Source organism: Oncorhynchus masou, chromosome 4 (assembly GCF_036934945.1).
Source record: "Oncorhynchus masou masou isolate Uvic2021 chromosome 4, UVic_Omas_1.1, whole genome shotgun sequence".
Taxonomy (NCBI): domain Eukaryota; kingdom Metazoa; phylum Chordata; class Actinopteri; order Salmoniformes; family Salmonidae; genus Oncorhynchus; species Oncorhynchus masou.
This window is the reverse complement of record NC_088215.1, coordinates 6,628,617-6,645,083: the sequence shown is the minus strand read 5'-3', so window position 1 is coordinate 6,645,083 and position 16,467 is coordinate 6,628,617. Positions and strand designations below refer to the sequence as shown.

The 16,467-nt window shown below is 41.4% G+C and overlaps 1 protein-coding gene across 1 annotated transcript; it reads left to right on the top strand.

Moving 5' to 3' along the window:
* The first annotated feature begins 336 nt into the window (after positions 1-336).
* Positions 337-14,629, top strand: LOC135522357 (COMM domain-containing protein 1-like). Its single transcript, XM_064948522.1, has 3 exons — positions 337-547; positions 1,329-1,616; positions 12,995-14,629. Exons 1-3 carry the CDS (start codon positions 374-376, stop codon positions 13,100-13,102), a joined length of 570 nt encoding a protein of 189 aa, XP_064804594.1. The 5' UTR covers positions 337-373; the 3' UTR covers positions 13,103-14,629.
* The last annotated feature ends 1,838 nt before the right edge of the window (positions 14,630-16,467 follow it).

Below are 16,467 nucleotides of genomic sequence, written 5' to 3'. Positions count from 1 at the left end.
AAGCTACTATGTTTTTCATTATCTCATTTCAAGACTCACCACTGTATTATTGATGTTAATAAATAGACATTAAATACTGATTTTGAGACTGTTCAACCATTAACATACTTGTCATGTTCTATTTAGTTTGGAAAAGGTTCACAAAGTCCAAAAAGAAATACTGTTTTCAACTATGCTATATTTTGGGTATTAATTATATAAGACAACTTTTTTTATCAACCTCACGTCGCTTTCAACGATGATTGGTGTGTGTGTATGGGTTTTCGAGGATATGTAGGCCAATCAGCGATTTATGTGCGTGATTATGGTGAGAAAAACAACCAATGAGCGGGCATACACATGACAGGAGTCACGTGACCCGTGGGGCTGAAACATGGCAGATGTCGAAACAACCAAATCTTTGAACGGTTTGCTGAATGGAATAGCACAAATAGTGTATTATAATAATGCTGAAATAACAGAGGAACTTTTGAAAAATGAACTTTATCCAGACTTAACGCAGGAGGAGTTTTGCGCGATGCATGAAAAGATGAAAGGTCTTTTAAAGGTACTGTCAATTTTGCATTTGGACATCATTCTCAACTGATTCATCTTGTGTTGATTGAGAAACGTAACCAGCTACATTATTATTGGGTTAGGCAATAGGTAACAAATAGTTACATGTTTGAAATGCTCAACCTCGTCCTGCAGCCCATATGCTTGAACCCTGTTTCTCTATTGTCTTTCTTTAATTGTGTCTGTAAAATCTTACCAAAACAGCTTTCAGCTAAATCAGTTAATATCATTTGTACACGTGGCATTGTAAATAAATGGCTAGCATAGGGTGTGTGGATTCATTCATGTTGACAACTTCATTCATGTTGAGAACGGTGGTTTTCAATGATAGATCAGTTTGTCTTCCCTACAGGCTGAGATTTACATGTCACTAGATGGCAGCACTAGAACACCTGTGTAAACACATGTCAAACTTCCCTTGTCGTTGTTTTTCATTTTTTTTTATAACCTTTATGTAACTAGGCAAGTCAGTTAAGAACATTCTTATTTACAATGACGGCCTACCAAAAAATGCAGAAGGCCTCCTGCCGGGACGGGGGCTGGGATAATAAATTAAACATAGGACAAAATGGCAAGAGACAACACTACATAAAAAGAGACCTAAGACGACAACATCACGGCAAGGCAGCAACACCGCATGGTAGCAACTTGATGTGGAGATGACATTGTGTCTACATTTCTGTCTTGACCAGGCCAAGATAATACAACAAGAAAAACATCATCCTCTTTGTTAGACTAACACATCTCTGCTTGTTTTCTTCTCCCCTTCTCAGTCCATTGCCGCTGCAAACATGGACCAGGCCCAGCTGGAAGCCTTCCTGACTGCCCAGACCAGGAAGCAGGGCACGGGGAGTGTGAGCGCCGAGCAGGCGGCTGCCCTCTCCCGGTTCTGGAAGAGCCATCGGGCCCGGGTGAGGGAGAGCCTGCTGGGCCAGAGCCGCTGGGAGCCCGGCCTGAAGGGCCTCACCTGGAGGGTGGACCTTCAGACCTCAGCCAGCAGAGGGGGTGCCGCCAACATTCCCGTGGCCCTGGTGGAGCTGGAACTGGGCAGGGTTGGAGAGGTGAGAGAGGAAAGGGGAGTTGGGGTGGGGGGAGAGGAAAAGGCCCACACTCTAAAATACCAGTCACACTGACTGTCCAAGCACATTACATGGCTGCCTGCAATTAGACCAATATTATGTTTTGATTCCCAAATTGTGCTTTCAGACATAGCCTGTTGATTTGCATAATTTACTTTCTGCTCTGGACTCTGTTCTATAATGTGCCCCAGGTGGGTGGAATTTGCACATTTTTATTTTAAACCACCTAATTAGTCCTAAAGTTAAATCTCCACCCACCCGGGCCACCGGGTTAAACCTCTAAGAAATCTAATGTGAATATAATGCAGGACAATGCAAGCTATGAGGAAGCTGAAGAGCACATGTCATTCAGAACACATCAGTGGCTTTGTTCTCACCTTCCTCTTTCCTGCTTTAGCAGTATATTTATTGCATTGTCACAGTTCCACATTTTTGTGTCTGATGTACCAGCACTACATACACTAGTCTGCCTTTAACCTGTTAGTCCTCAGACCTAATACATACAGTTGAAGTTGGAAGTTCAGCACATTTAAACTCAGTTTTCACATTTCCTGACATTTAATCCTAGTAAACATTCCCTGTCTTAGGTCAATTAGGATCACCACTTTATTTTAAGAATATGAAATGTCAGAATAATAGTAGACATAATGATTTATTTCAACTTTTATGTCTTTCATCACATTCCCAGTGGGTCAGAAGTTTACATACACTCAATTAGTATTTGGTAGCATTGCCTTGGGTGACTTTTGGCCCATTCCTCCTGACAGAGCTGGTGTAACTGAGTCAGGTTTCTAGGCCTCTTTGCTCGCACATGCTTTTTCAGTTCTGTCCACGAATTTCCTATGGGATTGAGGTCAGGGCTTTGTGATGGCAACTCCAATACATTGACTTTGTTGTCCAACCTCTTAGAGATCGGGCTACTTTTTTCAACATTCTGTTAAAAATCGTGCAATATTTCAACGTCCTGCTACTCATGCCAGGAATATAGTATATGCATATGATTAGTATGTGTGCATAGAAAACACTCTGAAGCTTCTAGAACTGGTTCAATGGTGTCTGTGACTATAACAGAACGAGTTCCGTGGTCAAAATCGCCAGAAAACCTGGTCACTAAATCGACGAAGAAAAAATCAATCCGCCAGTCCATGTATTGTGTATTGGAAGGAAAAATAATTAGAGTGAGATTACAGTTCCTACAGCTTCCACACGATGTCGCCAGTGTTGTGATTTCGATTCAACTAAATCCTTGGTCATCTGAGTAATAGCCACATCCGGTTGTCAAGTCCACAGATGTAAACAATGGAACCGTAAAAGTTAGTTACGTTACCCAAACTCGTGCTTATTGAATACAGATCGCTCCGTGATCAATTTGATTGTTTATTAACGTTTAGTAATACCTAAAGTTGGATTACAGAAGTAGTTTGAAATGTTGTCAAAGTTTATAGGCAACTTTTTTAATTTAAAAAAATCACGTTGCGTTTAAAAAATGTGTTTTTACTGGATCTGACGGTGTTCATAAATTTACATTTTGGGTACACAAGGACCGATTTAATCGAAAAAAAAAGACCCAATTGTGATGTTTATGGGACATATAGGAGTGCCAACAAAGAATCTCGTCAAAGGTAATGAATGTTTTATCTTTTATTTCTGTGTTTTGTGTAGCGCCGGCTACGCTAATTCCTTTGTTTTACGTCCCCTTATGGTATTTCGGCGTGTTGCCTGCTATCAGATAATAGCTACTCATGCTTTCGCCGAAAAGCATTTTACAAATCTGACTCGTTGGCTAGATTCACAACGAGTGTAGCTTGAATTGAGTACCCTGTATGTGAATTTTAATGAACGTTTGAGTTTTAACGAGTGCTATTAGCATTTGGTGTAGCGCATTTGCATTTATTGTTGGCAGGGGGTGCGGTTGCGTCCCGGGTGGGCCAGAGAGGTTAAGCCATTTTGCCACAACTTTGGAAGTATGCTTGGGGTCATGGTCCATTTGGAAGATCCATTTGTGACCAAGCTTTAACATCCTGAATGATGTCTTGATGTTGCTTCAATATATCCACATTTTCCTACCTCATGATGCCATCTATTTTGTGAAGTACACCAGTCCCTCCTGCAGCAAAGCACCCCCACAACATGATGCTGCCACCCCCGTGCTTCACATTTGGGATGATGTTCTTCAGCTTGCAAGCCTCCCCCTTTTTCCTCCAAACATAACGATGGTCATTATGGCCAAACATTTCTATTTTTGTTTCATTAGAACAGAGGACATTTCTCCAAAATGTATGATCTTTGTCACCATGTGCAGTTGCAAACCGTAGTCTGGCTTGGCTTTTTTATGGAGTTTTGGAGCAGTGGCTTCTTCCTTGCTCACCGGCCTTTCAGGTTATGTCGATATAGGACTTGTTTTACTGTGGATATAGATACTTTTGTACCTGCTTCCTCCAGCATCTTCACAAGGTCTTTGCTGTTGTTCTGGGATTGATTTCCACAGACAGAACGCGTCTCCTTCCTGAACGGTATGACGGCTGCGTGTTCCCATGGTGTTTATACTCGTGTACTATTGTTTGTACAGATGAACGTGGTACCTTCAGGCATTTGGAAATTGCTCCCAAGGATGAACCAGACTTGTGGAGATCAACAACAAAAATTCTGAGGTCTTGACTAAATTATTTTGATTTTCTCATGAGTTCAAGCAGAGGCACTGAGTTTGAAGGTAGGCCTTGAAATACATCCACAGGTACACCTCCAATTGACTCAAATTATGTCAATTAGCCTATCAAGCTTCTAAAGCCAATTTTTTTCCAAGCTGTTTAAGGCACAGTCAACTTAGTGTATGTAAACTTCTGACCCACTGGAATTTTAATACAGTGAAATAATCTGTCTGCAAACAATTGTTGGAAAAGTTAATTATGTCATGCATAAGGTAGATGTCCTAACCGACTTGCCAAAACTATAGTTTGTTAACAAGATATTTCAGGATTGGTTGAAAAACAAGTTTTAATGGCTACAACCTAAGTGTATGTAGGGGGGAATAGGGTGCCATTTGGGATGCACTACAAGTCAACTGACAGACCCCAGCTGAAGCCACCACCACGGAGGTTACAGGTCTGGGATCAGCTTGCCCCACTCCTGTCCTCATCTTAATCACCAACGGCCAAAACACCAACCTGACTCTATTCCAGCTATTGGAAGACGTCTTATCTGCATGACTGAGCTACATCCATCCTATGGTTGGTTAGTTTGTCCCGCTAATGCTTCTATAGCCTTGACTTTCTAGAGCAGGGCTGCCCAACCCTCTTCCTGGAGATCTGTAGGTTTTCAGTCCAACCCCAATTAAGCATATCTGATTGAGCTTGTTAAGGTCTTGTTGAGCAGCTAATTAGTATAATCAGGTGTGTTAAATTAGGGTTGGACTCCAGGAAGAGGGTTGGGCAGCCCTGGTCTAGAGTCAACTGCTTAAAAAGGCTATATAGAACTTTTGCTTCGGTAGGTGCTCTAGAACCAAAAGGGGTCCAGCAGAAATATTGCCCAGAAATGACCTAATTTAACAGGAAAATGTATATGAACCATACAGAATACAATCCTGACAACATTTCAAATGGCTTCCTGTTCCTTTTTCATGTCTCATCTTCTAATAGACCGGAGTGGCCCACTTTCATTCAACACTGAATCGGTAGCTCCCTGTAGACTTGAGCTAAAATGGAGCACAGCTTCCACTCCCACTTATTTCAATAAACTTGGTATAGCCTAATAATGGGCTGGGTGGTGTCTGCTTCAGCTCTTATCTGGGGTCAAAAAAGATCTAATCTGACCCAATCACTTTCTTGCTGTATCCACAGCCATTGTTCCTTTTCATTGGGTACTAAAGCAGATTCACAGCTGATTTATGAAGACATCATTTGTACTAAGGTGAATAGAAGTGGTCTGTTGACATTTTGATTTGGCAGTGCGAGAGACTATTTTCCTCTTGCGAGAACTTTAACTAAGAATTCCCATGTGTGTACTTATTACAATAACGTGATAAATCAATAACCTCACTTTGTAATCTAGTAGCGTCGTTGTAACATTTACAGCATGCAAACTAGAGACCAACAGACAATTGGTAGTCTGTGTGGAGTAGGATTGGCAAGGTCACATGCAATGTTTCTACAGGTTAGTCGCCCGTCGTCTATAAATCAAAAAGTTGCACAAGTCTGAATTATGCAGAACAGGTTTTCTGATGAGGCCAATTTGGTTCTGTAACAGTTTGTAATTGAGTCAGTAATCGAAAGATTGCTGGATCGAATCCTCGAGCTGACTGTCGTTCTGCCCCGGAGCAAAGCAGTTTAACCCACTGTTCCCCGGGTACCAAGGACGTGGACTTCGATTTTTAAGGCACCCCTCCGCACCTCTCTGATTCAGAGGGGTTGGGTTAATGCGGAAGACACATTCAGTTGTACAACTGACTAGGTATCCCCCTTTATATAATATGCCCAGTGATTGTGGTTAAAACATCCTCTATCTTACCCACACATCCTATTCTAAGTAACTGACTGTTTATCAGGTGCTGTGGAATAGTAAACCAATTCTGTTGGTTTTAGGGAAGTCCCCTGATGTCGTTGTTCAATAGATCTATTTACTTAGCTGAGAGAAGCTACGTAAATTGCACCACTAGCACCACTGGTGGCTGTGCTCTCCCCTTTTGAGCATGACCACAAGTACATGCTGTACATTCTATTGAATTCTCAGAGCTCCAGAACTAAACCGGCTGTATGTGGGTAATGTATGAGGTTGTAGTTTCCACATCTGTACATTTCATATAGCACATGTTCCTGTTCTGTAGGCACGAAACGTTATGAAATATTTCAAAATGGAGGTGCTACAGGATTTTGTCCAATAAGAACACATTTGTTTTTCCCGTTGTAAAAACATTTTGTCCTACTGAACACCATTAACTAAGCCCATCCAGGCGTTGGTCTTTTTTCATCTGGATGACAGCCGAAGCCTTAGTGCATTACATTTGGCAGACAGTGTTTTGCACCAGTGATCTGTGGAGTTGAGGAGCTCCCAGTTGACGTTTGATTTACAAGACAAGCTTGGGTCGTTTGTCTCTGTCGTTAGGCTTTGCCTTTACCCACAGCGACCCAACCCAATCTCCATTACCTTGTGAAGTCAAAGACATAATGCACTAACAATATCAGGCAGAAAGAATGTTGATTGAATCCCTATGACCAAATTGTTTTTGACCAAAGTGTCAAAAGGGAAGGTTTGTTCTCTGTGTGTGTGACAATTTCAAGAGTTAGGAAAGTGAAGAAATATGATAGGTATGAGGCATTCCAATTCCTGCCTATAGATGAGAGCTGGCATGTAACATTAGGCATCTTTAATTGGAGGGTGGAGAGTCAAAAGACATGGAAAGAAGAGGATAATGTGTAATAAGCAATCATCTCCTCTCCCTGTCCTATTTTCACAGGATGTTGGCTTAACTGTTCTTACATGTTGATGTGTTTACCTACATGTCGATCATTGGCAAACATAGAAGGCATGACCAATTCTTCTCTCCACACAGGTGATTTCTCAGAGGACTGCACAGTGAAATCTTAAATGACATTTTTTCTGCTTGTCTTCTCAAAACAAACAGAAGAATGATGGATCTCGATAACAGTAATGGGAGCACACTTGGTCTCATAGACTAGCCGTAGCATAGTAAATGTAAATCCAGCCCACTCAAATTAGTATGATATCTTACGTTTGGTATGGTTACATAAGACCGATGGTTCCATAAGAATCTCATCACGGACCAATTTTAGCTAATTAGCAACTTTAACTACTTGCTACTTTGCAACTACTTAGCATGTTAGCTAACCCTTCCCCTAACCCTACCCTTAAGTTTAACAGTTAGGTTAAAGGGTTAACCCTAACCGCTAGCCTAGTTAACGTGAGCAAATGTTAGCCACCTTGCTAGAATTCGTAACATATTGTACGTTTACAAATTTGTAACATTGTACTTTTAGCATTTTAACATTGTAATTCGTAACATATCATACGAAATGGGTGTTGGACACCCACAAATGAATACGTACCATACAAAACGTAACATATCATACCAATTGGGAGTGTATCGGATTTACATACAGAATAATAAGAAATGCTCTGAGACCAGGTTTGGGTATCATCTCACGATAAGCCTCGGCTCCGTTTTGGCCAGCGCTCTCGTTATCTCATGTCTGATTTGTTTTTCCAGTAAACAAATACATTAGCGTGCCGCGTGACCCTTTGAGTGCATTAAATTAGTTCTCTAATATATGATGACAGATCCGGTAGACTCATAGGTGCCTCCAATACGGAAGAAACGAATGGGTGTAGCAACAGTAAGGCAGCATTCTAACGCTGTGAGCATCCCAAATGGCCCTGTATTCCCTACATAGTGCACTGTTGTCTTTTGGTTGACCTGTAGTGTGTCTAAAATGCAGTTTGTATTCAGTGTCTTCTGAGTCCTTTTGTATTACAAATGTTAGTCGCCTGTCAGTGTTTAGCAATCCATTGTCTCGGTTAATTGTGCCAGGTATGCTGTGTAGGCCTATATAGCATATCATTCTGTTTATTGTGCTGTTAAGTGTGTAGGCGCAACATAAACGCATGCATACTATTAATGCTCTCTCAGAACTTAAACACTTTTTTAGAGTGCATCGATGGTTTGCAACGTAGTTCATTCTCAATGCTTTTTCCCTCCACACATGGCTAGCATAAGAGCACATACTTAACCAAACAGGATAAACACTTGTATCATTCAACATACAGTATCAGGAATGTCTTCACTAGTAACCAAACAGGACCTACCTGAACTATTCCAATTAGAAATGCTTGTTCTGAACACGATGGCGCTGGAGGGGAGGCCTGCCGTCTTATTGGCTAGTTTTTTTGTTTTTTTTTTAAACTTGTTTTATACATAATGTTGCTACTACCGTCTCTTGTGACCGAAAGAGCTTCTGGACATAAGAACTGCGATTGTTCACCAAAAAACTGAACAAAGAGTTCTTCAACAAGTCGGATGGATGGATATACTACTACAGACACCCAACCAGACCCAGATCCCTGTGATTTGCTGGAGAAGGAAACAGAGATTTAGTGGAAAAAGACCCGGTTGCCTTGTGAGGATCAGGCGATGAGGCTAATCTGCCCTTGCCTTCCGTCCCGCTAGCTAATGTTCAATCACTGGAAAATAAATGGGACAAGCTGAAAGCACATATATTCTACCAACGGGACATTAACTGTAATATCTTAAGTTTCACGGTGTTGTGGCTGAACGACGATATTAAGAACATACACCTGGCGGGTTATACACTCCCATCGGCAGGACAGAACCGCATTCTCTGGTAAGACATGGGGCGGGGACCTATGCATATATGTGAACAACAGCTGGTGCACTATCTAAGGAAGTCTCGGTTTTGCTCGCCTGAGGTAGAGTATGTCATGATAAGCTGTAGACCACACTATCTACCTAGAGTTTCTGTATTTTTTTGTTGTATCTGTCTACATACCACCACAGAGCAATGCTGACACTAAAACCGTGTTCATTGAGCTGTATACCGTCATTAGCAAACAGGAAAACGCTCATCCAGAGGCGGCGCTCCTAGTGGCCGGGGACTTTTAATGCAAGTTAACTTAAATCTGTTTTGTCTCATTTCTACTAGCATGTTAAAAGTACAACCAGAGGGGGAAAAAATTCTAGACCACCTTTACTCCACACACAGTAGCGTACAAAGCTCTCTCTCGCCCTCCATTTGGCAAATCTGAACATAATTATATCCTCCTGATTCCTGCTTACAAGCGCAAATTAAAGCAGGAAGCACCAGTGACTGTCGATAAAAAAAAGTGGTCTGATGAAGCATCATGTTGTGGGGGTGCTTTGCTGCAGAAGGGACTGGTGCACTTCACAAAATAATGGCATCTTGGGGTAGGAAAATGATGTGGATGTATTGAAGCAACTTCTCAAGACATCAGTCAGGAAGTTAAAGCTTGGTCCCAAATGGGTCTTCCAAATGGACAATGACTCCAAGCATGCTACCAAAGTTGTGGCAATATGGCTTAAGGACAACAAAGTCAATGTATTGGAGTGGCCATCACAAAGCCCTGACCTCATTTGTGGGCAGAACTGAAAAAGCGTGTGTGAGCAAGGAGGCCTAGAAACCTGACTCAGTTACACCAGCTATGTCAGGAGGAATGGGCCAAAATTCACCCAACTTATTGTGGAAGCTTGTGGAAGGCTACCCAAACCGTTTGACCCAAGTTAAACTATTTTAAGGCAATGTTACCAAATACTAATTGAGTGTATGTAAACTTCTGACCCACTGGGAATGTGATGAAAGAAATAAACGCTGAAATAAATCATTATCTCTACTATTATTCTGACATTTCACATTCTTAAAATAAAGTGGTGATCCTAACTGACCTAAGACAGGGAATTTTTAAATGTCTGGAATTGTGAAACTGAGTTTAAATGTATTTGGCTAAGGTGTATGTAAACTTCCGACTTCAACTGTACATATTACCTCGACACGTGCCCCCGCACACAGACATTGACTCTGTACCGGTACTCCCTGTATATAGCCCCTCTGTTATTTACTGCTGCTCTTTAATTATTTGTTATTCTTATCTCTTAGTGTTTTTAAATGTATTTTCTTAAATTTGCATTGTTGGTTAAGGGCTTGTAAGTAAGCATTTCACTAAGATCTACACCTGTTGTATTTGGCGCATGTGACAAATACAATTTGATTTGAAAACATTTGCTACGTTGTACACTAATGAATATACACCCCTGGTTACCTGTGTTTTGCCATGTCCAGCCGACCGGGCATGTGGCACTGTGTGGATGTGGGTCACTGTGGGGTCAAGCCCATTGAGAACGTGTACAGGTGATCAGTTGCCGGTGCAACTGGTGTCAGCAGTCGCTCCAGTGCCATGTCCCTCAGATCTGTGACAGTCTGCCGCTCCCCTGGTACTGAGAATGAGGCCAGCAGAGCAGCACGCCCTTGAAGACAAGATGCCACTTAGTTGAAGTCTACTATGCTGTTGTATTAGAGGAGTTATACATAAATTCAGTTGCTGTCGCTATGGTGAATCTACTTTTCCACCTGAGAGTAGAGGAAGATTAGGATTGAGGTGTGCCTCATGGTATTTAGTTGACTATTTAGTAGGCTAAACACTAAATGTAATGGTATTGAGGCTAATGAGGAGCACTTATACAGTAACTGTTTTGCAGCCTAATAAAAGTAAATTATAGGTGTTCAGGGCAAGCCTATGCAAGGAGATTACACAGTAACTTCATCTATCAAGTCCTACTCACTTTTATTTGATTTATTTAACCTTTTAACTAGGCAAGTCAGTTAAGAACAAATTCTTATTTACAACCGGATGACGCTGGGCCAATTGTGCGCCGCCCTATGGGACTCCCAATCACGACCGGTTGTGATACAGCCTGGATTCACTAAGCTACAATGTTTGTGTTTTATAGTCTTGAGTGACAATTGAACAATGCGCATGGCATTCCATTAAGCCGAGGTGGATGGACAGCTTCAAGAGGGTCCTCTCTCTCGCCAACCGAAATGAACACTGAATTGTCCCGGGCAACAGACACGCTTCAAACCCTGTGCTTCAATCAAACAAATGACGGTGGAAAGAAATAGGGCAGCGGTAGCCAGTAACCTGGCAACTGTTCTTTAAGAGCAGTGATGGGGCCCTTGTGTAGTGATGTCCACTCTCGGGAACAATCAGACTAACAAAGACATGGCCAGATGGAGGGTCTTGTGTCCTATTGTGGCCACCCAGGGACGTACATTAATTTTTCAGTGGCATGTAATAAAGATGCTACACATCATACAAATGGGTGAGTAGATGGGCCAATCACACGATCTGTACACGGTCTGTGTACACTGCACTGCTACTCATTTGAAAATATACTCTGACTCAAATATCCCAAAATGTTTTGCATGTCAGCAACCAACTTTTATAGATGTATAACTTTCAAAATACAGAAATACAGCTGATGTGACGCAAGTTATATATTTTGAAAACTTGATTGCTGACATATAAACCATTTTGGGACTATATCAATAGTGGATTAATGAAAAATACCAAAATCTAGTTTTTAGGGTGGAGTTTTCCTTTAAGGGCAGGTGCTATAGTTGCTCTCCTGGCTTAACTTCACTGTTCTGGGACCAGCTTCCATTATCTAGTCCTAACTGTGACCATTATGAGTTAACATGATGTTATGTGGCATCATGTTTAAGACTCAAAGGTAGCTCTTCAAGGGGTATGGATGTCCTTGGATAGTCAACTGTTTATTTTTTAAGATGTCTCTTTTTCCCTCATTTGTCCTTCATCCCTTGTGCCTGTCGTCATCTCTCTTTGATGGCACACTGGCTAAAGGTCACATTCTCACTAGTGATATTGGAGGCTATTTTAAAAAAATGCCTCAAAGGGTAAGAGGGAATGAAAGTGAAAGTTAAGGGACCCTGTTATAAGTGGGGGAAACACATAGCTGTGGTACAGGCACAGTGTCGCTATATTTAGGCCAACTGTTGCCTTTTTATTTGTCAAAGTGACGCTTCCTGCACATCTAGGTCATCGCATGCACCGCTTAACAGTTATGAAATCTTCATCCACTGTATTAGTTTCTTGGAAACGCACTAAAAATAAATTTCTTGAATAAGCATAATTTATAAACCTTTTTATAAAAAAAAAATATTTTAAATGTAGAAGCATTTATAATGGTTTATTCATGAATGTTTATTTTGATTAGTCCTTTTTAGTTTGTTGTCCATTTGGAAAGAGAAAGAACAAGTGTTTGGTCCTAACTGAATGTGTCTGGACCACATCCTGGTACTAGGCTCCTCAACTTTCTCACCCCGTTTTCACACACACACACACACACACACACACACACACACACACACACACACACACACCTCTTCCTGTAGCACAAAGTGTTGAATAAGCTTTCGAAAGGTTCAATGGAGGTCACAAACTGACTTAGATCTCAGGTCCCATCTTTAGCACCACTGCATAAGTCTAGTTCTTACAGCTCTTTGTTGTCATTCAGTGGATGTTTATAGGAGTTTCCTAATCTGACCTTTGCTCCCACTTTGTCTGAGAGCCCGGACCTTAAAATAGGACTTAATGTGAACTTCTCCCTCTGCAGTAAAGTTGAAAGTTTCCTATTATCACAATGTTTCTGATGTCACGTCATTTGAGCTACATCCCTCAACCAATCATCCATGAAGTATGCTCTATTGCCTGCTGTCTTGTTCTTAGTATACTGTCCCTATTTTGCCTTTCCCTTCCCCCATCCCTTTCACTCTTCTCCGTTCTTCTTTTCCTTCCAGGACTCAGACTTTGTGTGTCTGGAGTTTGACGAGGCGAAGGTGAACCAGGTGTTGAAGAAGATGGCTGAGATCCAGGAGAGCATCAACACCATCGTACATCGCAGCTAGGGTCTAAATGTGTGTGAGTGATAGAAAGAGAGGAACGTCCCCATTTTATTTTTTTTGTCTTTTCTTGTCATTTCCCTTCATTCCATGACTTGGACAGAAAACATTAGCCTGCCACATCAGACAGGACAAATATGCCGTATCTTTACACTTTTATTTACTGTACACACTGGCTAGTTAATTTCTTAGTAAGTCCTATCTGTTTACATTACATTTAAGTCATTTGGCAGACGCTCTTATCCAGAGCGACTTACAAATTGGTGTTTAATCTAACATTGGCCTTATTTACTCCAAAGGGGATATTGTTCTATCACTGCTAGAGGAGAAAACATGCTGTTTTTTTTGTGTCTGGGAAGGAAGACTTCTTTTCACATACAGAACCTCCACTACTGTTATGCTTGATTTTACGATTAGTGCAATGTCCATTTTGTACGTATCCTTTGCCATTCCAGACAGTGACACATTGATATTTTCAGTTTAAGCCTAGTAAACTTAACATCCCCTTGCTTAATGTTGGGCAGACAACTTGTACAATATCGTTGTTCCCAAATGAGCTGCTTCTTTCCACACTATTACTGTCACCATCATGAATTTCCTTCTGGGGGAAATGTGCTTCACAGCTCCTTGAAACATTCTGACTGCCTGACCTGGTCTGGACTTTCAACACTGGGCACAGGCCAGGGGTGTAGGATATTGGGTGAGGTGAGACATTCACAACATTGCAAATAGAACTGACAAGATTTGCTATTCTACATGACAGACAAGACTATCTGTTCTACGTATAACATATTCAGGGAGTTATTTTGCATGGTTGCACCATCCTGGACAGATCTACGTGCTGTCCCAATTGGCCCAATGGCTTACATGTCCTTATTTTCTTGTCTCATTTATTTTGGGTTGATTTGAAAGACTTGATTTTTTTGAAAAGTAAAATGATGGAAATGTATCTGGTCCTTTGAATGGTCAGTGATCATGAAAGAAAAGAAAAAAACTAACATTTATTCATCCATAGTAATGTCATAAAGATGAGTTTGTACAGTGAAGGTTAGAGCTGGGACTATAAAAAAACAATCAATACCGAACCAACCATTTTTATCTAGTACATTTGACTGATATTGACGATAAGTAACCTTTACTAGAGGAATGTGTAGTTTGAAAAAATTCATTAAGTCTGCTAATATGCGTTATTTCTAACTGGATAATTGATAGTTGCAACATTCAAAGTAGTTTTAAGGGTAATACAAAAGACGTAACTGGTGCACATTCATGTTATCTATTTATCTTTCAGTTGGTCGTTATTGTGATAATTCAGTCAATTTATGGATTTTTGTCCATATCGCCCAGCTCTAATGAAGGTTCATGTCACCTTGTTACCCCCATCTGCAGAATGGGATATCAACCCACCGTAACAGGCTACCAAGCTAAACACTTTGGACCAGGTATAATTGAAAAAAAAATGTAACTAACAAAATGTATCAACGCCTGCTTTTCATTTTGTCTTTGTAATTGAATAAAACAGAGTTTAAAGGACCTCTTTCTGCGTCGTCTGAATTCCAAGAGCCATAGGTCCTCGAATCTTCCTGCTCAAAGTCTGGATGGAAGCGATAGTGTTACTGTTTGACAACCAAGCCGACTTGCACCGACTGGCACTGTTGCCTCTGAAATGAGGAGTGGAGGAGGGGTGGCTGGCTTCCTGACGACAGGGGGGAAGAGAATGACACTCGGGGCTTTGATAAGGTGGGGGAAGTTGATTCATACACACCCTTTGCGTACCACCACCATTGACAGGGAGCTGACTGGGTCTGAGAGGACTGATACACCCTCGTATACAAGGACACATTCTTGTGTGTCCGCATCACACCCTCCTTGTAAAGTGATAGGAGGAAGATTTCAGGCCTTATCTAGGTATCGTTAATGGGGTTGTGTGACATGATTGTGGTCACACGGGGCAGTGATGAGACCAACAGGTCGGGAAGATTTGGTCGCTTACTCATCTGCCGTGAGCTGAGCTGACGTGTAGGCCCTGTAACCCACTAGACTTCTAGTGTACAGATCTCAAAGGCATTATTGTAATGTAACACCAGCATGTGTACCGTTGAGTCACATGGACACATGTCCAAAGTTTACCAGAGTTCAAGATGGAATTTTTAGTAACAATTTAATAAGGAGTGGGCTTTGGTTAAGGACTAGCACAGGGGAGTGTGATGGTTTAGGCTTGAAAGTGCTCGCTGACAAAAGCAGCTGTAAGACTCCCTGTTTACATCCCTGGTTGCCTCCCAAATTACATCATAATCAAATCAAATGTTATTTGTCACATACACATGGTTAGCAGATGTTAATGGGAGTGTAGCGAAATGCTTGTGCTTCCAGTTCCGACAATGCAGTAATAACCATATTTCCTATATAGTGCACTACATTTGGGCCCATAGGGCTCTGGTCAAAAGTTGTGCACTGTGTAGAGAATAGGGTGCTAATTGGGACTCAGAGCCAGAGACATTCAATTAGCAGTTATAAATAAATCAGACTGAGTTCTAGTTGTAATTATGGCATCGGTCCATGTTTACGACAGGCGATAAAGAAATTGACTTTCCACTTAACTCAATTATACCAGCCTGTAGTCATTCTTTTGTGTTTGAGTCTGCCTTGTATTTAGAGAAAAGCAGCAAGGGTTCTGCCTCCCATGCACGTTCCTCGTCTTTCATCGTGTTAGTGCATGTTAGATGGGGTCCACTGCATTAGCAGATAAAGTGGAGGAGACCATGGTAACAGTGGTTCTGTTGTGGTTACTCAGAGCTCACCAATCTCATATGGCTTTCACTCTGTCCAACTCCTATTAGTAAACTAAATGTTACAGAGTGAAATCTTATGCGTTTGGGTCTTTTTGGCACCTGAACAACATGGATAACACACACTTCTCAATCCAGCAGGAAACTAAGCATTAATGATTTCCTTGGACAGGCCCAGGAGTGGACAAGATGATGCATTTTCAATTTGACATGATCTCCTGATAGAGATAATTTGGCATGAATACTTAAGGCCCCGTACTATTGCTAAATACGGTCATTTGAGTGCTAAATACCACACACTACCAGTTGTGAACGAGCATGACAACTGTGCTACAGAGTCCTGCCAAATACAGGTGGGGTGGTGACACTCAAAGTTGAATCTAGTTAATATGTAAATAAGCAAGTGTGTGTGTCGCAACCAGAGTTGACTATTGAACTGGGAAATTAGGAACTTTGAGAGGCTTGAAATGGATTTAATTGCATTGGTCACTTCCTTTTTAGAGTCTTAATGGTGTTGGGTTGACTGGAGAACAAGGGGCTTTTGCCATTCTCAAGTCAAGGAAAAGCTCACAACACTACTTC

Bases quoted from the DNA above. Each gene is read 5' to 3' on its own strand.
- LOC135522357 (XM_064948522.1), top strand. From the start codon at position 374: ATGGCAGATGTCGAAACAACCAAATCTTTGAACGGTTTGCTGAATGGA. The intron at 548-1,328 runs GTACTGTCAATT...TCCCCTTCTCAG, and splicing joins AGATGAAAGGTCTTTTAAAG to TCCATTGCCGCTGCAAACAT. The intron at 1,617-12,994 runs GTGAGAGAGGAA...TTTTCCTTCCAG, and splicing joins AACTGGGCAGGGTTGGAGAG to GACTCAGACTTTGTGTGTCT.